Below are 21,693 nucleotides of genomic sequence, written 5' to 3'. Positions count from 1 at the left end.
GAAGGATTTCCGCATCTGCTTAGACCAAACTTCCCTCTGTAGAGTCCATCTTCGATTGCTTGGTCCTACACATGGAGACAAAATATCCAGTGGAATATCAGTGTCTTGTATTACCTCACCAACTTCTAAATGCCTCTGAAGGATTTCCGCATCTACTTAGACCAAACTTCCCTCTGTAGAGTCCATCTTCGATTGCTTGGTCCTACACATGGAGACAAAATATCCAGTGGAATATCAGTGTCTTGTATTACCTCACCAACTTCTAAATGCCTCTGAAGGATTTCCGCATCTACTTAGACCAAACTTCCCTCTGTAGAGTCCATCTTCGATTGCTTGGTCCTACACATGGAGACAAAATATCCAGTGGAATATCAGTGTCTTGTATTACCTCACCAACTTCTAAATGCCTCTGAAGGATTTCCGCATCTACTTAGACCAAACTTCCCTCTGTAGAGTCCATCTTCGATTGCTTGGTCCTACACATGGAGACAAAATATCCAGTGGAATATCAGTGTCTTGTATTACCTCACCAACTTCTAAATGCCTCTGAAGGATTTCCGCATCTACTTAGACCAAACTTCCCTCTGTAGAGTCCATCTTCGATTGCTTGGTCCTACACATGGAGACAAAATATCCAGTGGAATATCAGTGTCTTGTATTACCTCACCAACTTCTAAATGCCTCTGAAGGATTTCCGCATCTGCTTAGACCAAACTTCCCTCTGTAGAGTCCATCTTCGATTGCTTGGTCCTACACATGGAGACAAAATATCCAGTGGAATATCAGTGTCTTGTATTACCTCACCAACTTCTAAATGCCTCTGAAGGATTTCCGCATCTACTTAGACCAAACTTCCCTCTGTAGAGTCCATCTTCGATTGCTTGGTCCTACAGATGGAAACAAAATATCCAGTGGAATATCAGTGTCTTGTATTACCTCACCAACTTCTAAATGCCTCTGAAGGATTTCCGCATCTACTTAGACCAAACTTCCCTCTGTAGAGTCCATCTTCGATTGCTTGGTCCTACACATGGAGACAAAATATCCAGTGGAATATCAGTGTCTTGTATTACCTCACCAACTTCTAAATGCCTCTGAAGGATTTCCGCATCTACTTAGACAAACTTCCCTCTGTAGAGTCCATCTTCGATTGCTTGGTCCTACACATGGAGACAAAATATCCAGTGGAATATCAGTGTCTTGTATTACCTCACCAACTTCTAAATGCCTCTGAAGGATTTCCGCATCTACTTAGACCAAACTTCCCTCTGTAGAGTCCATCTTCGATTGCTTGGTCCTACACATGGAGACAAAATATCCAGTGGAATATCAGTGTCTTGTATTACCTCACCAACTTCTAAATGCCTTGGAAGGATTTCCGCATCTGCTTAGACCAAACTTCCCTCTGTAGAGTCCATCTTCGATTGCGATGGAGACAAAATATCCAGTGGAATATCAGTAATAGGTGCCATAGTTAGTTGCCTAATTATCAGAGCACTCCCTGAAGAGGTAGACTGTTGTTGGTTCCAAACTGTTGTTTCAGCAGACAACATCGCAGCCAGATCAGGGGAATCAGAGTTCAATAATCAGAACTATGCCAGTCAGATCCTCTATCAGTAGAACAATGTCTAGGAGGTGATGAACAAATCTGCAAAATAATCAAAGGTTGCACCACACCATCAGAACAGGTCGTGTCTATGCTGTTGAAACATGACTGTAAGATCCAACAGAACTTCACAAAGAACCAGGAGAAATGTGCCGTTTGGGGAATGGTGCCCCTCCAGTGAATGATTCTTCTTAGAAGAAAGCTTCGGCTAGGCAAATGGGATCGACTTGGTGAATGAGTTCGTTCTAGTGAATACGTTCCGTCTGGTGCATGAGTTCAGCTTGATGAATGCGTTTGGCTCGGTGAATCAGTTCTGTTCAGAAAATGAGTCCATTTTGGTGAATGGACTGAGTCTGTATTGACGACTGGCACCGGTTCAGAGAACCTTGATGTGACGAGGTATGGACAGAATCATGCTCCAGCAAACTGAAAGTTCGTGCTCTAGTAGGTTTCGATGAAACAGACATAGGAAATGGCTGAGTATCGGAAATGAGACTCTTTTTTGTAGCAGGGAAGCCGGTGAACCAGTTAAACGTTGTTGAAGTGGGGGAGACATTCACAGCTGACTGAATGTCGAGAACGAGAACAACTAGGGCACATGTGCTGAGTCATCCACCATAAAATCCGTGGAAAGAGACACTGTGAGTGACAAATGAAGATCTTGTTCAGCTGTAGTATCTTGCAGTAATGGAGGATTGGAAAAAAGCACAACCCAGAAAGTGGTAGATGATGAGAGAGACAGGCTATGGGTATGGTGAGAATCCTGTGTGTAAATCTTCAGAAAGAGAAGAGTCGGACAATGCTTGCATGCACTCTTCATCATTCAACTGTGGTGAACGAGACCACTGAGCAGACAATACTGGATGTTTAAATTTCCCTTTTTCCGATCAACAAACTGATGTGTACAAGCCTTCGCATAGACCCAAAATTCTTCTAAGGTAAAGAGATTCCCATTTGCACTGACCCACGCAACTGACACACAATGTATGTGGATCACTGGCTGAAAAGACCAAGTTGCGACAAGAACGTTTCTTCTTCTTCTTCTGCTCAACTTCCCCTATGAGAAGAAGTAGTTACGCCCACACACAAGAAATAGAATGTGACAAGAAATAGAATGCGACAAGAAATAGAATGATGATTCAAAGATAGTCACAGTGGCAGTTGGTAAAGTGTGTTGCATGCTTTGCATGAGTTAGAAAGCTGTCTTATAATGAGTGCATACTGTGAGATAGGATAAGTATAAAACTTTATCTCCCTTGAGGCACTATCTGGACAGTTCACCCACCTGTTCATCTGCTCCACCTGTTGAGAAATACTCTCCATTTCTTGAGAATGCCACTGCAGTCACTGGGCCCTGGAACACAACACACATCTTAAGATAAAGTATGTGATACACAAGCTAGCTGTAGTCAGACCAAGCAGACAGAGGACAAACAACTATGGAATATGTACACACTCTATATACAGACTATCACACAGATTGGACACTGATTCTTTGTGTTGATTGTGTCTTGTCTGTAATCTGGACTACAACCATGTAAATGGTTTCACACATACAACCATGTAATTCACATCTATGATCTATACCTACAACCATGTAATTCACATCTTTGGTCTACGCCTACAACCATGTAATTCACATATATGATCTACACCTACAACCACTTAATTCACATCTATGATCTACACCTACAACAACTTAATTCACATCTATGATCTACACCTACAACCATGTATTTCACATCTATGATCTACACCTACAACCACTTAATTCACATCTATGATCTACACCTACAACCATGTAATTCACAGCTATGATCTACACCTACAACCATGTAATTCACATCTATGATCTACACCTACAACCACTTAATTCACATCTATGATCTACACCTACAACCATGTATTTCACATCTATGATCTACACCTACAACCACTTAATTCACATCTATGATCTACACCTACAACCATGTATTTCACAGCTATGATCTACACCTACAACCATGTAATTCACATCTATGATCTACACCTACAACCATGTATTTCACATCTATGATCTACACATACAACCACTTAATTCACATCTATGATCTACACCTACAACCACTTAATTCACATCTATGATCTACACCTACAACCATGTAATTCACAGCTATGATCTACACCTACAACCATGTAATTCACATCTATGATCTACACCTACAACCACTTAATTCACATCTATGATCTACACCTACAACCATGTAATTCACATCTATGATCTACACCTACAACCATGTAATTCACATCTATGATCTACACCTACAACCATGTATTTCACATCTATGATCTACACCTACAACCATGTAATTCACATCTATGATCTACACCTACAACCATGTAATTCACATCTATGATCTACACCTACAACCATGTATTTCACATCTATGATCTACACCTACAACCATGTATTTCACATCTATGACCTACACCTACAACCATGTAATTCACATCTATGACCTACACATACAACCATGTAATTCACATCTATGATCTACACCTACAACCACTTAATTCACATCTATGATCTACACCTACAACCATGTACTTCACATCTATGACCTACACCTACAACCATGTAATTCACATCTATGATCTACACCTACAACCATGTAATTCACATCTATGATCTACACCTACAACAACTTAATTCACATCTATGATCTACACCTACAACCATGTAATTCACATCTATGACCTACACATACAACCATGTAATTCACATCTATGATCTACACCTACAACCACTTAATTCACATCTATGATCTACACCTACAACCATGTACTTCACATCTATGACCTACACCTACAACCATGTAATTCACATCTATGATCTACACCTACAACCATGTAATTCACATCTATGATCTACACCTACAACCATGTAATTCACATCTATGATCTACACCTACAACCACTTAATTCACATCTATGATCTACACCTACAACAACTTAATTCACATCTATGATCTACACCTACAACCATGTATTTCACATCTATGATCTACACCTACAACCACTTAATTCACATCTATGATCTACACCTACAACCATGTATTTCACATCTATGATCTACACCTACAACCATGTATTTCACAGTTATGATCTACACCTACAACCATGTAATTCACAGCTATGATCTACACCTACAACCATGTAATTCACATCTATGATCTACACCTACAACCATGTAATTCACATCTATGATCTACACCTACAACCATGTAATTCACATCTATGATCTACACCTACAACCACTTAATTCACATCTATGATCTACACCTACAACAACTTAATTCACATCTATGATCTACACCTACAACCATGTATTTCACATCTATGATCTACACCTACAACCACTTAATTCACATCTATGATCTACACCTACAACCATGTAATTCACATCTATGATCTACACCTACAACCACTTAATTCACATCTATGATCTACACCTACAACCATGTAATTCACATCTATGATCTACACCTACAACCATGTATTTCACATCTATGATCTACAGCTACAACCATGTAATTCACATCTATGATCTACACCTACAACCATGTATTTCACATCTATGACCTACACATACAACCATGTAATTCACATCTATGATCTACACCTACAACCACTTAATTCACATCTATGATCTACACCTACAACCATGTACTTCACATCTATGATCTACACCTACAACCATGTAATTCACATCTATGATCTACACCTACAACCACTTAATTCACATCTATGATCTACACCTACAACCATGTACTTCACATCTATGATCTACACCTACAACCATGTATTTCACAGCTATGATCTACACCTACAACCATGTAATTCACATCTATGATCTACACCTACAACCATGTAATTCACATCTACAGCTATAACCATGTAATTCACAAATACGACAAATAAGAAAAGCTAGACTTATGGATGTCAACTTCTTTATTATGTGGACAACATAACCATTCGGAGCACATGCTTGCTCCTTCATCAAGTGAAGGAGCATATGCTTTGTCCTTCATCACCTGATGAAGGAGCAAGCATACACTCTGAAATATCATGTTATCCACAATAAAGAAGTTCACGTCCATAAATCTGGCTTTCCTTATAAATAAGCTCTCCACTTCGAAATGCACTTCAAAGATTTAAATCCGACCGTATAATTCACACCTCCGACCATGTTATTCACAAATACAACCATATAATTCACACCTATGACAGTGTAATTCACAAATACAACCATATAATTCACAAATACAACCATAAAATTCACACCTATGACCATGCAATTCACACCTACAACCATTTAATTCACACCTATAACCATATAATTCACACTGTCTTCTGTCCTGGGACTACCTAGCATGGCAAAGTGAATTGTTTATCCAGTACCTGATGGCCGTGTAGAGTGTAGAAGATCCTGCCCTCCAACAGGTCGAATATCTTGACCGTGGCATCATCAGAACCTGTGAGGAGGTAGTTGCCGCTAGAGTGGAAGGACAGACTGTTGACGGCGGCGGTGTGAGCTGGGCAAACACAAGCATCAAATACATGAGGAATCTGTTTTTGTAAACATTGCATAGCAATATGGTACAGTATCTACATAATGGTGATCAAAGTGAGTTTGAACCTCTTTCAACCATGTTCAAACACAAAGGAGCTAGTGAAAAAGTGAGTTAAAATTTAACATCACATGCAAAATATCTCAGCCATATCGTGATGAAAACGATTTAAACCATAAAAAAAAAAAAAAACAGTTTGAAGATTATAACCTCTTGACAATAGACAGTAAAAATACTAGAGTATCACACACATGAATATAAAACTAAAATGTAAAACTAAAACATTTGAATTAAAGGAGACAATACAGTGGGAGCCCTCAAAACAGGCATCCCTCCAATCTGGCATGCCCTCAATATTGTCATAGAATTTGGTCACCGCAGAAGCTACTTAATTCATGATCATTTGCATGCCCTCTTATCTGGCAACAGCCCACTCGGCACAATAAAGACCCCCCAATTGACTGTTTGCACAGTAGTTAACACTCACAAAACTGACATGGCAAAATAGATCAGTTGGTGTCTCCTAATTATCTTTCACTGCGCTGAGACTGGTTTGTTTTTCAGAAAAGTCTCAAAAGAACACATAACAGTTCTTTTATTCTGTTGCATGGCTCGAACCAAATGGATTGTGAAAAGATAAAGGCAAAACCACGAAATCAAAGAAACAGCTAGCTAAGCTTAAAGGCTTTTTCACGTCATAAATCATATACATGTACACAAGTGTTGTATTTGTTAATGTTATCTTTATTGATGAATAATGAATATGATCACTATCAACATGTTGTTCAATTGTATTTTAGAGCATACAGAATAGCATTCTCAGGTTGAAAACGGAAGAATTTGCTAAAGCGGTACACTCGCTACTCCAGAATATTTTGCCGGTCCCAATGCATATCGTTTTAGAGGCCTTCCACTGTACAATATGTAAAACCATAAATCACCATAGTAGAAACCTTAGGCGTACAAAGGACGCTTGACAACAGACTCTACATACAATACAATGTATACTCACGGAAACAAATAAGGGAACACGTGGAAGTACAAGTATTCCTTTATTTATTTTCAGATTTTCACCCACAGTGTAAAACATACCTTGTGAAGAAACCTGGAACAGAATAAAGGAACACTTGTACTTTCATGTGTTTCTTTATTTGTTTCCATGAGTATATATCAATTGTGTAGAGATGACATACCAACGTGGTTCTGCAGTATCTTGTTCATCCTGATATCCCACACTTTGACTCCTCCATCAGTGCTGGCTGAGGCAATACAAGTGCCACTCGGGTGGAATTCTACGTGGTTCACAAACCTACATCACAAACATGCACAGGTTGGTATACATACAAACTACACAGCATGGAAACAAGATACAAACAAGGCTCAAGAAACAATTCCTTTCAAATATCATGTATGTCGGCATTTTCCATAACTGTCAGCTCACCCTCCAGTTTCATAAAAGGTGTGGACACACTCCTTGCTTTGTCTGTCCCACAGTCGTACCGTCTTGTCATCACTGCCAGACACCAGCAACCGATCATCCGGGGAAAACCTGTAGCAAACACATATATACAGGTACAGAAGACAGTTGGTTGTTCTCATCCTGGAACAGACTTGTATTTCATGACTAACAAATATCTTGCCAGTCTCTTCAGTTGGAAATGAAATGTGTTAAAATGCATATAAAATAAATTATGAATGTCTCAAATTTTGAAACAGTGCAGGGAATGTGTTTACATTTACAACAAGTAAGCAGTATACTGAAATGAGCAAATCCATTTGGTTCGAGAAAGGGATAGTGGATGTAGGCTAGTGAAATTGCTTCTGTGCATTGCTGCTGAGACAGGTAAAATACTGCACCTACCTCACTACACCAAACACACTGAGGCCCCTTTGCTCACAATGACAAGCACCACTGGGTGGTACTCACGTGCAACCATGTCCTCAATGTATTGTTTAGCTCGGTGTGTATATGTCTCGCACTAGACATACCTGGCACAGCGCACCCAGTTCATGTGCTGTGTGAGAGAGAAGATGAACTTCTGGCGGTGAACTGTCCACAGCTGAAATAGTGGAAATCACACAGCTCTTAGCAGACCTGTACAAATTGTTCATAACTTGAGGAATTAACTACAATATAGACAAAGCTACAAACATGATGTGTTTTTCGTAACAGCAATTTCGATGTAATACTCAAACTTTAACATAACAAAGAAATTAAAATTTTATACATGCATAACATGTGCTATGGGTGTTCAATGTGTGTAGTGTGTTAAGCATGTCTATTGCGTGTAGTAAGCATCACATATACGCGTATAGTGTGAGTTGTGTGTGTTGTGTCATGTTTGTGTTGTGATGTGAGCCATATCAGTTTTGTATCATGCCTGTGTTCTGCCATGTGAGTCATGACTGTGTCGCATCATGAGAATCGTGGCTGCGTCATGTCATGTGAGTCTTGTCTGTGTTGTATCATGTCTGCAGTGTGTCATGTGATTCATGTCTGTTTTGTGTCACATGAGCCATATCTGTGTTCTGTAATGTCTGTTCTGTCATGAGAGTCTTGCCTGTGTTGCATCATGTGAGCCATGCCTGTGTTCTATCATGAGAGTCTTGTCTGTGTTGTGTCAGGTGAGTCATGCCTGTGTTCTGTCATGCCTGTGTTCTGTCAAGGGAGTCTTGTCTGTGTTGTCATATGAGTCATGTCTGTTCTCTCATGTAGACTGTGTTCTGTCATGTCTGTTGTGTCATGCAAGCCATGTTTTGCGCTGTGTCTTGAGTCATGTCTGTGTTGTTTCTCGTGAGGCATGTCTGCATTGTGTCATGAGTCACGTCTGTTCTGTCATGAGAGTTATGGCTGTGTTCTGTCATGAGGGTCTTGTCTGTGCTGTTCACGTGAGTCATGCTTGTGTTCTGTCATGTAATTCGTATCTGTGTTGTGTCATGTCTGTGTTTTGTCATATGACTCATGTCTGTTCTCTCATGTATGTGCTGTGTCATGTCTGTGTTCTGTCGTGTCTGTGGTGTCATGCGAGCCATGTTTTGCGCTGTGTCATGAGTCACGTCTGTGTTGTATTATGTGAGTCATGTCTGTATTTTGTCATGTGTCATGTATGTGTTGTGTCATGTGAGTCTTATCTGCACTGTGTCGTGAGTCATGACTGCATTGATTGATTGTGTTGTGTCATGTGAGGCATGAGTGTGTTCTAATGTGTGTCATATCTGTGTTGAGTCATGCGAAAGTGTAGCTCACCTTGATTGTTTTGTCATCAGATGCTGTACACAGAGTCTGTCCATCACTGGAGAAGTCCACACTACGGACAGTTGCAGTGTGAGCTTTGAATACAGTTGACTCCCCTTTCCTAAAACAAAATAACATCACTTCAGTCACAAGAAAGACGCACTAGAGAGCATGAGCAAAACATCTTGCATCAACTTGTTCTACAAGTCTGATGTCACACTGTATTATAGTATATGTAACACTACTATACACACATGACGGCACCAAGCATCTCTCAGTACATACACACTTGGTATCCAGAGTCTAACTGTCTTGTCCCTGGAGGATGAAGCTACAAGGTGACCTGACGGGGAGAACTGGACCGACATGACAGCATCCTGTAACACAAACAGATGGTTACCTCAAGACACCATCCTTAAATGTCAGGGACGATTCAGTACTGCACATGACAACTGCACCACTACATGTGAACTGCCATACCCAGGAATGTTTATTTACACCAACTGAAGTATTGATTTCTTCGATAGACACTACTGAGATGGCACTGTTGTGGAACAAACAAAAAAATCACTCAGTACTCAGCTACAACAAATCAAAACAAAACTCAGAAATACAAAAGCAGTTAGTTTATTTATTTCTCACTTGTTCTCTAGAAGCGACATACCTTGTGGCCAACAAATCTATAAGCTCTCATTTTCGGCTTAAAATTCCACACCATCAGACACGAATCCATGGAACCAGAGGCTGAAAGTGTCAACAACAATCATTAGTGCTCGTGATCATCTTCCCACACAATGTTATTCAGTCACCATGACACATCTCCATTGTGACGTGAAACAGCTGTGATGTCACCACAGGTCACATGATGTGAGTTGGGGCTATAAAAATGCGTCCAACTATCGATAGATTGCAATTGTTGAGTCTCTGATAGCAATTAATTGATGTAAGAAACGAAAACATACAGATGCATAGACTGTATGCAAGACTATCAATAGTTTAGTAACTGACCTTATTTTTTATTAAATATTGATGTTTTTATTCATTTTTCTTTTAATTTGGATGTAGACTTGCACCTTCACCATGTTCACTGAGATCATGTTTTAAACAGTTTACTTAACCTGGGTTTCAAATTTCTTGTCAGTTATTTTATTTCATAAAACTACACAATCATTTTGAGACCTGACTTCAAATGAAACAATTCAAGGAAAGAAAAAGCTTTTGCAGTAGTATGTTCCAACAGACTACCGCTAGCGCACCTCTAATGTGAGCGAAACGATGTAAACAATGACACGCTTGACAGTAATGATACAGGATTAGGAGGGGTTTACTAAACACACTGCATCCAGTTTGTAAAAACATTACGACATCTCAAAACTGTAAACACATGGCTACTGGAATCTTGAGATGCAGCAAATATGTAGAATTCACACTAGATATAACTTACCTATCTGTTCTGGTAAGAAATATACATTCAAAGTGTCAACAATGAATATACCCTTATTGTTTCACCAGCATCTTGAAGTTGGAATTAGGTGAGTACAACTTATGGATAACAACTTTCTGTTTATTCCCCAGAGCACCCTGCAATCTGTTTTGGTTGTTGTGTTCTGTTTGTGTTCTTTTTATGGGTATCTGCTGGGCTGGGTGGATCCATCGCCTCCAGCTTATACCCAATCTGACCAAGTCCAAATACATCCCTCGCAGAATTACCATATTCAACACTGGCAAACCCTCTCATCAGATCAGTACACTAATTAAGTTCAAACAGGCAATGACACCATCTTCAGTGGTTTCCAATCCAGAGAACCATCCTTCAAGCAGCACGCCAAAATCTATCCCTTCAAAAAGCAACCCATGAAAGGAATAATATACAAGCCAAATGGTGCATGTTGAGACTCTTACATACATAAAACTTCCTGTTCTGTAGATATCCACATTAAAATATAGATCCTCACGACAGACAGGAAATCAGGACTCTCAGACCATTAACAAAAACTGAACAATTCTTTGACAGCTCTAAGTCACCACAAACTTTTGATAACAAGAGATCAAGGTGTAACGTATCATCAGCCCACGAAGACATAATTAAGAAATTGACTAAGCAATTTGTTATCCATAAACTTTCAATCTTTGTTATACAGCGCATCCAATTCTGAGCATGTGCGATACAGTAACACATGTATCAGTAACATGTTTGGGCATACAGGTCACCCTGAACATGCTGAATGATAATAGCCTGCCTTAAGAAACACAAAACTATTACTAAGGGTTCTCTGTGTTTGAAAATGGCTTCTACATAGACTCACAACCACTGGCCACGACTGTCAAATACCATCCTATTTCTAGGCTGGTCACAAAACACAGCGACATTGACATTTATTGTTCACAATTCACAACTGTTTCAAAATACAAATCATCTCACCTAGCTGTGTCATGTTGGGACTGAAGTCGACTGCAGTTATCGTGTCACGGTGGCCCCGGAAGTGCCGCTCCAGTGACGGATCTTCCTGCGAACAACAAAGGAACAGTCATAATTATATCTGCAGAAAATGAGGCAATAAGATGTTTGTTTGTCTTTCCTCTAATTAAAGCAATATTTCAGCAACACAAGAACATGTAAACAAACAAGACCAAATGTTAACCAGATGATCAAGTGATAAATTGTTCATCATATTTACGTTAGAACCAACATCACTGGGATGGGATGAAAAATAATCAAAACAGCCACCAGATCCCAATGCTTGGAACTTGCTGAGCTTTGACTGCACTCAAAGCTCCATATCAATCACATGAGCTCTTTATCTGATACAGATATGCAAAACAGATGACAGTAAATGGGTTGAGTTTTCTGCCAATTTCAGCAATATTCTAGCAAAATGATGGTGAGGGTCACTAGACCTGGGTTTTACACATTGTACCCATGAGGGTCACGAGACATGGGCTCCACACGTTGTACCCATGTGGGAATTGAACCTGGGCCTTTGTCATAATGAGTGAAGCGACTAGGCTTCCCTATCTCCCCAAAAAGAAGATTTAATTGCCTTATTCTCTTCAATATACCTCATATTCAAGAACACCAAGACTTCAACTTCAGACGTAACTATTGGTGCCAAGATTAGAAAAAAAGTGACCGAGGAGAAGAGGGAATTATAGTATTGTAATTAGTCAACAACCTACAATAGATGCATGATCGCAGTTTGTACTTGCTAATCGAGTCATCAACACCCAAATCATTTATCTTTATATGTTAGCACAGAAGGTATTTTCTCTGTAAAATCCGTAACTTGACACAAGTTTACTTAGGGTGCCACAATAACACTGATACATAGATACTTATACTAACAAGATACAGTTATCAATTCATTCAAAACTGTATCAATACAAAGTAATGAAAGTATCGGTATAAACATGTTTCCGTATCATTCACATTTTGTCATGCTTTTTTATGTAATGAGAGTTGTGAATGATTATTTTTCATGTACAAAGATGGGAAATTAGCACTTTGGAATCTCTGAGAATACAAAATGTTAATCTTTAGATGGACAGTTATAAAATATGAAACATTACTGCTGAAAATGCAACTAAATATACACTATAATGCTGAGTAAATAAGCATCATGATACATACTGAATCGTGACATGAGTATCGTGATATGATTGGATCAATAAAACTTATCTATCGTGACATCTGTAAAATTTAAAGTCTTTCCACAAATTGTCTGCTAGATTAATTTTTTAAGGGAGACGGCTAGATTGCAGTTTATCAGGCGCAGCCCGTCTAGTGCTGAATGCTTGTAGCAGTCACCACGTATCGCGTTATGGCGGGTCTGTGCTACAGCACGATCCTTGGTCACCCCCTTTTACAATCCTTAGCCCTTGGGCACCCACCTTTACGATCCTTAGCATTTGGGCACCACCCCTTTACGATCCTTAGTGTCATTTAAATTATTATAGGTTTAGTGCACCCGGTAAAGTGAAAGACTCCCAGCTAACCTATGTAGAACCTGACATGGGTGCCTAACAGAATGATAAGAGGTGTTTGAGTGGCAATAGGTGCCCAACCCCAAAGACACTATGGGTATTTTGGATTAAAATGGAGTACCTCGTCCTAATAATAGTAAGCGATGCTGGAACGTAAATGAGAATCAGGGACACCGAAATACAGCTGACTTGTCAGTTTGGGAGTAGTGCATTTTACCCGGCGCAATTTTTCCGACTTTTTTTTTTCGGATGGATATACTTGCACCAAAGGTAAGCCAACCCTAACCTTTACTCACTGACCTTGAGGATCTAGAAGGGGGGTGTCCAAGGGCTAAGGATACAGCAGCGCGCTCATTAGCAAGAGCTCAGTAGTCCCCGGATAGCACGCCCGGTAAACTGCACTCTAGCCGTCAGTTTTAAGGTATACAGATGTCAAATGTAGGTGCTTAATGAATTTTGAATTATTATTATATCAATGCTCTCAATGTACCGCTGATCTCAAACGTGTTCATGTCATGACTTGTTTGTAAACACTGGAAACATTGAACGATTCAAGTTTGTTGTTATCTTATTTGCATACACTTTTCAACAGTTTTGAGGTAAGATATTTACTTGAGACCAAACGAAAGCCTGTCAAAAAAAGAAAACATGGCAGGAATCGAACGAGAAAATTAAAATAACTGCATTAAGTGGCCTGTCAAATGTCAATATTTCGCAAAGTGGAGGCCGAATGAATATTGGCTTGAGTTTCAAAGATTGAATGCACCAACTGGTTGTGTTTGTTTCCTTTACCGTACTCACTAGTGTTGTTGTCATTTTCAAGTATCCACTATCTGCTATTTCCTCTTCCGTGCACCAAAAGCCCAAGGAATTCAGGCCTGATCATGTATCAACGACTTTCAAATTATGGCGCTAAGTGTCGCAATTGCGCATGACGACGAAAATAGTATCCGCTTCCCGTAAGGTTGATTGCTTTATAAATCGATTCACAATTATTCATTGTACTGGATATGTTTAAAACTTTAAATCAATTTGTTAACGACGCAGTTCTAGAGCGTGCAATCAGACAAAGAATGTCTATCAAATATGACTCTTATTTTAGGGAACTGTTGATACAGTTTGTGTTTCTACTTCAATAATGATTTCTCCCGAACTCGCGTGTTATCCTGGAGCTGCGCTGAAAAGTTGGAATAATTTTTATTGTGAAAAAGTGCTTTGGGCACGACTCTTGAAAGTTGAAGAAATGACAGAAGTAGAAAAACGTGTTCATTTCCGCGTTGTGCGATTTATGACTGAATCAGGTAATCACAACTGAATCGGACGAAATTCCACATGTACACATAGCCCTCGATCTATTTTAGGTGGTTGTCTGCAAATTGAATTTGCGACCATGCATTTAAAACTCACCAAAAAGAATATGGATTATGTTCGATGTCGTATCTCTCATCTCGTTCAGTCTTATAACATGTTATGAAGAGGGAACTGTAAGATTTGCCAGTTTGAAAATAATACTGTCCTTTCAAAACTGAAAGCTACCAGGTAAGATAAAAACATTCAGAAGAAGTCTCCCAAGTGTCAAACTCTCTTCTCACATTGGGGAGAACTCAAACTTCATTTTGTGCAATGCAGTGTGCATAATGTATACTGAGTGAGTTTAGTTTTCTTTTAACAATATGTCAGCAGTATGAGAGCAAGGGACATCAGAAAAGGGCTTCAGATATTGTACCCATGTGGAGAGTTGAGCCGGACCATCAGCATGATGAGCCAACACTTTAACCACTACTGCTTGACAAGTATTAGATGAGTCAGTGCAGTGAATGCATTTGTGACAAGCAGGCAGGGCACTAATCTGGACGAATACACTTGGTTACTACAGGTAGATTGACGATTAAGCACATGCAATACATGCTGACCATGGCTTGAAATCAATACCACTACTGTTTAGCATGTGTCTCGTAGAGAGATTTAGTGCATCAAAACACTATCATGACACGTTTCACAGAAGGAAATTGAACTTTTCAATGTTTAGACAACAACCTGTTTCCCTTTTCTTTCAAATGGAATGTTCTGGAGGGCATTCCCATTTATGCAAATTGGGGTCATTTGTCAGGTCGTGACTCATCTAATACTTGACAAGAAGCAGGCCACCCCACCACCCTGAATGTTATGTAGGTTTCACCGCATACAAATGTGTTGGGATGTTCACTCCTATGACTCGGTTACACACTACATTTGATGAGATCACTGCCTTATGGGAGGAGATGATAGAAAATAGTTGCCCACACAACATTCGTTTTTTATGTGATTTGGGTATCTTTGGATTACCAGGTAGTTTTAAATATTTTTTTCATACTGTTAATTAAGTTTTAAATAAACGTTAGTGTTAGTTTCCAAATTAAAGGGATCCAGGGGTCAATAAATCTTGGATAGTCGCAATGCCAGAGGAGGTTTACTCAGCTGACTTTGTATGCTGACAATTAGGTGCCTGAATGTGAGGGTGTGGGTTTGAATCCCAGATGGGACTCAACCCATCAAAATTACAAGCATCTACTTTTCTAAGAAAGTGTAATCCCAAGTACAACGTTACATTGGACCACTCTAAATGGCAATCATGTTCAGATCAGTTTTTGTGTAAACTATGTTACAGTTCCGATTTGTATGAAAAAATGTGATTTTCAAAGCTAATACAACAGGCCTCATTTTCATTCTTAAAAAATTGCTTGATTAATTCTTATGTGTATATATTTTCCTTGATTGACCTTTGTAGAAGCATTTATGTGAGCAGTTAATAAATATCATGCTGTCAAAGTGTTGGCTAAAACGGCTGTGTCATCGGATGAGATGTATCCTACTGAGTGTAGTTAGTGGATGATTACTGATCTAACTGTAGCGTGGACATGTCATCCAACAATACATCAGAACATCCACACTTCACATTACATTGTGGAGTCACCAAACTGAATCTCTGTAAAGTATCAACACCTAAACTATGAGGAAAACACCAATCATAATTGAATGCAGTATGTTTGATTTGAGAGAGTTCTGTTTGTCATGGCAGGGGTGAAGCTTCACATCAAGAGTGTTCCCATGGCAACTGCTTGTGTGTTATATCACAAGTTCTTCAAGGAGAACTCACTGAATGACTATGATCCCTATGTAAGTACTGAGACTGCAGGATGAGGAGTTGTCTACCTTAGTAGATTATCCCTATGTCCCAATCTGTAGTTCAAGGTTAATATGGTTGACTGAGATACTGTTGATAATGTTGGTCCACAGAGCTGGAATGGTCAGTAGGCCAGGTTGTATGTAGTAGGTATCTGGGTAGGATACATTTGTCACTTGTTTTGTTAACATTTTTAAGAAGAGCAAGAACTACGAAACAACGTCAATACTATCCTGTAATCTTGAAACTGTTAATCACATTCATTTCTTCTTAACCATTAAAGTACTTTAGTCTTTTAACCACCATTTCCAAAGTCATATCAGCTGCATCTGCACACATTGTTTTCATGCTTTTCTTTGACTTGTGTTTCTTGCTAGCTAATTGGCACCACCTGTATTTACCTGGCTGGCAAAGTGGAGGAAGAACATTTGAAGCTGAGGGATGTCATCAACTCCTGTTACAGGTAGGCAGCTGTAGTTATTAACCCATGTTACAGGTAGGCAAGTGTAGTCATCACACAATGTTACAGGTGGACAGATGTAGTCAACAAACCCTCCTTCGGGTAGTCAGGTGTTGGGGGCACAGTTGGCGTGCTGGCTTAAGTGCCAAAGTGCTGTAAACTTGAACAAAGTACTGAGACTGTGTCGCAGTCCATCTAGATGTGAAGTGGGTTGTTGACAGGATCAGAGACACACAATAAACTCATCGCCTAGAGACAGCAAGAGTTGTATACTGCCCAGGGAGTTCAGATTGATAATACGATGTAACGCTGAGATTGACATCCAATATTCGAGGGAAACAAGTACCAGTGCCTTGAGCAAATACTATTTGCATGGATATGTGCCACATATACATGTCCCACCAGGTGTAGTTACATTTAGGCAGGTGTTGTCATCTGTACATGTTTCCCATTGTCTGTTGGTGTCATTGTTAGCAGTGATATACATGTCCCACCAGGTGTAGTTACATTTAGGCAGGTGTTGTCATCTGTACATGTTTCCCATTGTCTGTTGGTGTCATTGTTAGCAGTGATATACATGTCCCACCAGGTGTAGTTACATTTAGGCAGGTGTTGTCATCTGTACATGTTTCCCATTGTCTGTTGGTGTCATTGTTAGCAGTGATATACATGTCCCACCAGGTGTAGTTACATTTAGGCAGGTGTTGTCATCTGTACATGTTTCCCATTGTCTGTTGGTGTCATTGTTAGCAGTGATATACATGTCCCACCAGGTGTAGTTACATTTAGGCAGGTGTTGTCATCTGTACATGTTTCCCATTGTCTGTTGGTGTCATTGTTAGCAATGATATACATGTCCCACCAGGTGTAGTTACATTTAGGCAGGTGTTGTCATCTGTACATGTTTCCCATTGTCTGTTGGTGTCATTGTTAGCAGTGATATACATGTCCCACCAGGTGTAGTTACATTTAGGCAGGTGTTGTCATCTGTACATGTTTCCCATTGTCTGTTGGTGTCATTGTTAGCAGTGATATACATGTCCCACCAGGTGTAGTTACATTTAGGCAGGTGTTGTCATCTGTACATGTTTCCCATTGTCTGTTGGTGTCATTGTTAGCAGTGATATACATGTCCCACCAGGTGTAGTTACATTTAGGCAGGTGTTGTCATCTGTACATGTTTCCCATTGTCTGTTGGTGTCATTGTTAGCAGTGATATACATGTCCCACCAGGTGTAGTTACATTTAGGCAAGTGTTGTCATCTGTACATGTTTCCCATTGTCTGTTGGGGTCATTGTTAGCAGTGATATACATGTTCTATAAATCCTGCAGTGAAATACTGAATTTGATTTTCAGTATTCCATTGTGAGTTGTCTCCCTTTGACTTACAAGCTGAGACAACCATATTTGATTCAAGTGTCACAAGCACACAGTCTTACAAGTAGAGACACATGCACTCTCTGTCTCACATACAGACTTTCAGATAGTCCTTGTTCAGTCAAAACCAATCTAATGGTTACTGCACCCAGTAACAGAACCAAAGACATACACTCCAAGTCAGTCACCCATTCAGTCACATCTGACCAACAAACTACTCCACCATGCATCCATCCTCTTATTACTCACTCACTCACTTAGCTAAGATACATAGCATTCACTACATGAACGCTATGCCGCACCTCCATAGGCCGCACAATCCTTTTAATTTTTTAAGAATGTATGAAATTTTGTTGTAAACAAACAGCGAGTTGTGGAACGCGTGTGTTACTCTTTCAGGGAGGGAATCCCTTCGCGTCATGTGATTTAAAATGGCGCCACTCGTGTGAGTGATCGCCTGAAATGTTTGATGGCTTGCAAATATTTATTTTGGAACATTTTGATAACAAAACTAGGGCGCACATGTAGGTATAGGTACACAGAAGCCATTCATATAAGTTTTTCGAGCACAGCAGTCATAACGAGTGCGCAAAAGTGTGACAAAGGATTTCCACCATTGTGGCCTATGGAGGTGTGGCACAGCGTTCATGTAGTGAATGCTATGTATCTTAGCTATCACTCACTCTGCTTCTAGGACCCTACACAAGAGCAAGCCGCCACTGGAGTTGGGGGACACCTTTTGGTCTCTGCGAGAATCTGTTGCCAATTGTGAACTCTTTGTGCTTAGGACACTCAAGTTCAGAGTTGCCTTCACTCACCCTCATAAGGTAGATGTACTTTTCATTATTCCCAGGAATTGTCACCTGTATGACAGAAAAGACTAAAGGCTGCTAGCAAGTTTTGCTTATCTCCCTGTGGATGTTCCAGGAACAAAGGCTTGGCACCAGGAGGTATTTCTGGTCAGGATAGACCCAAATATCCAATGCTTGTCTCCCTAGTCCATTTATTCCAGGTTAAACTATGTTGTCTCCTGAAGAATTGTTAAAAACATGATGGCCCACCCATGTAAAACAATCCCATGCATAAACAATACAGTATTTCACTTCTTTCAGTACATGCTGCACAACCTCAAGTATCTGCAAGACTGGTTTGATCCCTATAAGTGGGAGGCATTGCCGATTTCTAGAACAGCCTGGTCACTGCTTCGGGACTGTTACCATGGCAACATGTGTTTGAACTACAAACCCCAACACTTGGCAGTGGCTGTTCTGTTTTTCGCTCTCCAGTGTCATGGCGCCGAGGTGCCGTATCACAAGTATGCTGACACGCCATGGTGGCTGGTAAGTTCCATGGTGGTATAGAACAGTACGGTGTTCAACTGTACTTGTAAGTTCTTAAGTCAACATTCGCTCTAATCGGTCAGTTCCAGTAGACTATTCAGGTATCTATGTTGTTCCTTGGAATGGGATGTATCTGTATATGTCTCACTGCTTCAGAATATTCTTGTTTCAGGTCTTTGCTGAAGATATCACTCTAGACATAATAAAGGCCATCATCACCGACATTATTGCTGTGTATGAACTGGAGAATACAGTCTGAAACACAGCACTTACATTATTGCTGTGTATGAACTACTTACATTATTGCTGTGTATGAACTGGAGAATACTGTCTGAACCACAGCGCCAATATTGCCATGTACCTGCAAATACACTGAATTTGAGTTTTGAAAAAATGGTTCAAGCAATACCTGAAGACTTTCTGTAGGATGGTCAAGGAAACCTTTTACTTTGCAACACCAATGTGACTTCCGTCAGTAAGCAGAGTCACACCCAATACAGGTGCTGCTAGTGTCAAGGCACTTGGTCTGAAGTGTTGGAGGAGTCTCTTGCTTATGGAAAAACAGATGAAGTTATCTCCCTTTGAACACAGCATGAGCTGGCGATGCAACAAATGGTGCAACAAATTTGCACAAAGAATATGGTGTGTGAGATTCACACTGTCATCACACATCACTCACTCATTCCTCCTCTAAGCAGGCCTCCACATTTACGTATCAATGGATATACAGAGCATCATAATGCTTGGCAGATCATGGCAAGATCCTCTCGAAATGCACATTGACTTGTGTTGATATATTTGTTGTTGAAACACTGATTGGTGAGACTCTGTTGTGTGAGACCAGTCACTGTTATGTGAAAATAGATGATCTGTTCTGTGAGAACAGTCTCTCTGTTGTGTGAGAGCCGTCTCTCTGTTGTGTGAGAACAGTCTCTGTTGTGTGAGAGCAAGATTTCTGGACAACATTGTAGAAAGCCCATGATTTTTTGTCATGCATGTCAGTTATTATTAATAATTCTTCCCAGCTGTCTGTTCCTTATCAAACATGTTGGAAGTTGGTTAGAAGTTTCATCAATCTTAAGCTTGTTGTATTGATGGGATCTAGATTAGAACATGTTAACAGTTCCTAATTATTTGTCACATTGAAGAGCTCTGGGTAAGAACACCTGAACAGATCTTTGTTGCTTGTCTTATTGAATGGATATGAGTTAGAACATGTTAACAGCTCTGAATCCCTTCTCATAGAAGGGATCTGGGATCTTAGAACACACCAACAGCTGTGTATGTTGTGTATTGCTTGTCTTGCTACTCATCTGGGTAAGAACATCTTAACAGCTCTTTGTTCCTTGTCTCATTGAATGGCTCTGGAACAGTTGTGTGTTGCTTATCTCATTGAAGAGAGCTTTGTGAAATGAGGTCCTGGATCAGACCATGTTAAGAGCTCAGTGTTGCTTGTATCATTCAAGAGATCTGGGATAGAACACGATAACAGCTCTTTGTTGCTTGTCTCATTGGGTGGATATGAGTTCCAACATGTTAACAGCTCTGCTTGTCTCATTGAAGGGATCATGATTGAAGCATATCAACAGCTCATGTTACAGTGTCAGATAGACAGATCTCTTGTCATAGTTTGGGGACCCTCAGAAATCTGTATCCCTTCCCTGTAATACCACTTTTATTGAACGAGTCAAAGATTTGGTATCAAACGAGCGAAAGCAAGTTAGAAATAGCAAGGTAGAAATTTCTTTAACTTGACTCCTGTCTACAGTGAACGTTGTCTACAGGTGCGCATAGTATGCTGCACAAATAAAACGTGGAATTGGTCACTGCACACAACTGACACACCTTCCTTAATCGCACCTTGCAGAATTTTCATGAAAAAAAGCAAAACAAAACAAAACAAACAAAAAACAACAAAAA

At 39.9% G+C, this 21,693-nt stretch overlaps 2 protein-coding genes across 3 annotated transcripts in view; one reads left to right on the top strand and one right to left on the bottom strand.

Annotated features, from left to right (window-relative positions):
* The window catches only part of LOC137295859 (POC1 centriolar protein homolog A-like), a 26,927-nt gene extending 12,342 nt beyond the window's left edge, over positions 1–14,585 (bottom strand). The window contains exons 1-10 of one of the 2 annotated variants that reach the window (XM_067827414.1): positions 14,234–14,585; positions 11,874–11,958; positions 10,116–10,195; positions 9,737–9,828; positions 9,464–9,572; positions 8,206–8,276; positions 7,658–7,765; positions 7,410–7,525; positions 6,047–6,180; positions 2,892–2,960 (exon numbers count right to left, since the gene is read on the bottom strand). In XM_067827414.1, the coding sequence (XP_067683515.1) occupies positions 2,892–2,960; positions 6,047–6,180; positions 7,410–7,525; positions 7,658–7,765; positions 8,206–8,276; positions 9,464–9,572; positions 9,737–9,828; positions 10,116–10,195; positions 11,874–11,958; positions 14,234–14,248 (879 nt within the window). In that variant the 5' untranslated portion in view covers positions 14,249–14,585. The remainder of the gene's footprint in view (positions 1–2,891; positions 2,961–6,046; positions 6,181–7,409; positions 7,526–7,657; positions 7,766–8,205; positions 8,277–9,463; positions 9,573–9,736; positions 9,829–10,115; positions 10,196–11,873; positions 11,959–14,233) is intronic. The other variant, XM_067827415.1, reaches the window with a different exon arrangement.
* On the top strand, positions 14,373–21,693 carry LOC137295860 (cyclin-Q-like). The gene is made up of 6 exons (XM_067827417.1): positions 14,373–14,733; positions 16,491–16,588; positions 16,973–17,058; positions 19,128–19,260; positions 19,546–19,773; positions 19,946–21,693. Exons 1-6 carry the CDS (start codon positions 14,571–14,573, stop codon positions 20,030–20,032), a joined length of 795 nt encoding a protein of 264 aa, XP_067683518.1. The 5' UTR covers positions 14,373–14,570; the 3' UTR covers positions 20,033–21,693.

The sequence above is a fragment of the Haliotis asinina genome, chromosome 9 (assembly GCF_037392515.1).
Source record: "Haliotis asinina isolate JCU_RB_2024 chromosome 9, JCU_Hal_asi_v2, whole genome shotgun sequence".
Taxonomy (NCBI): Eukaryota; Metazoa; Mollusca; class Gastropoda; order Lepetellida; family Haliotidae; genus Haliotis; species Haliotis asinina.
This window is presented reverse-complemented; position numbering and strand designations above follow the sequence as displayed.

What these genes read in the sequence shown, in the direction of transcription:
- LOC137295860 (XM_067827417.1), top strand. Translation starts at nt 14,571, where the DNA reads ATGATTTCTCCCGAACTCGCGTGTTATCCTGGAGCTGCGCTGAAAAGT. An exon ending in GCGATTTATGACTGAATCAG is followed by an intron (nt 14,734 to 16,490) that starts GTAATCACAACT and finishes TTGTCATGGCAG; the next exon opens with GGGTGAAGCTTCACATCAAG. An exon ending in GTCATCAACTCCTGTTACAG is followed by an intron (nt 17,059 to 19,127) that starts GTAGGCAGCTGT and finishes CTCTGCTTCTAG; the next exon opens with GACCCTACACAAGAGCAAGC.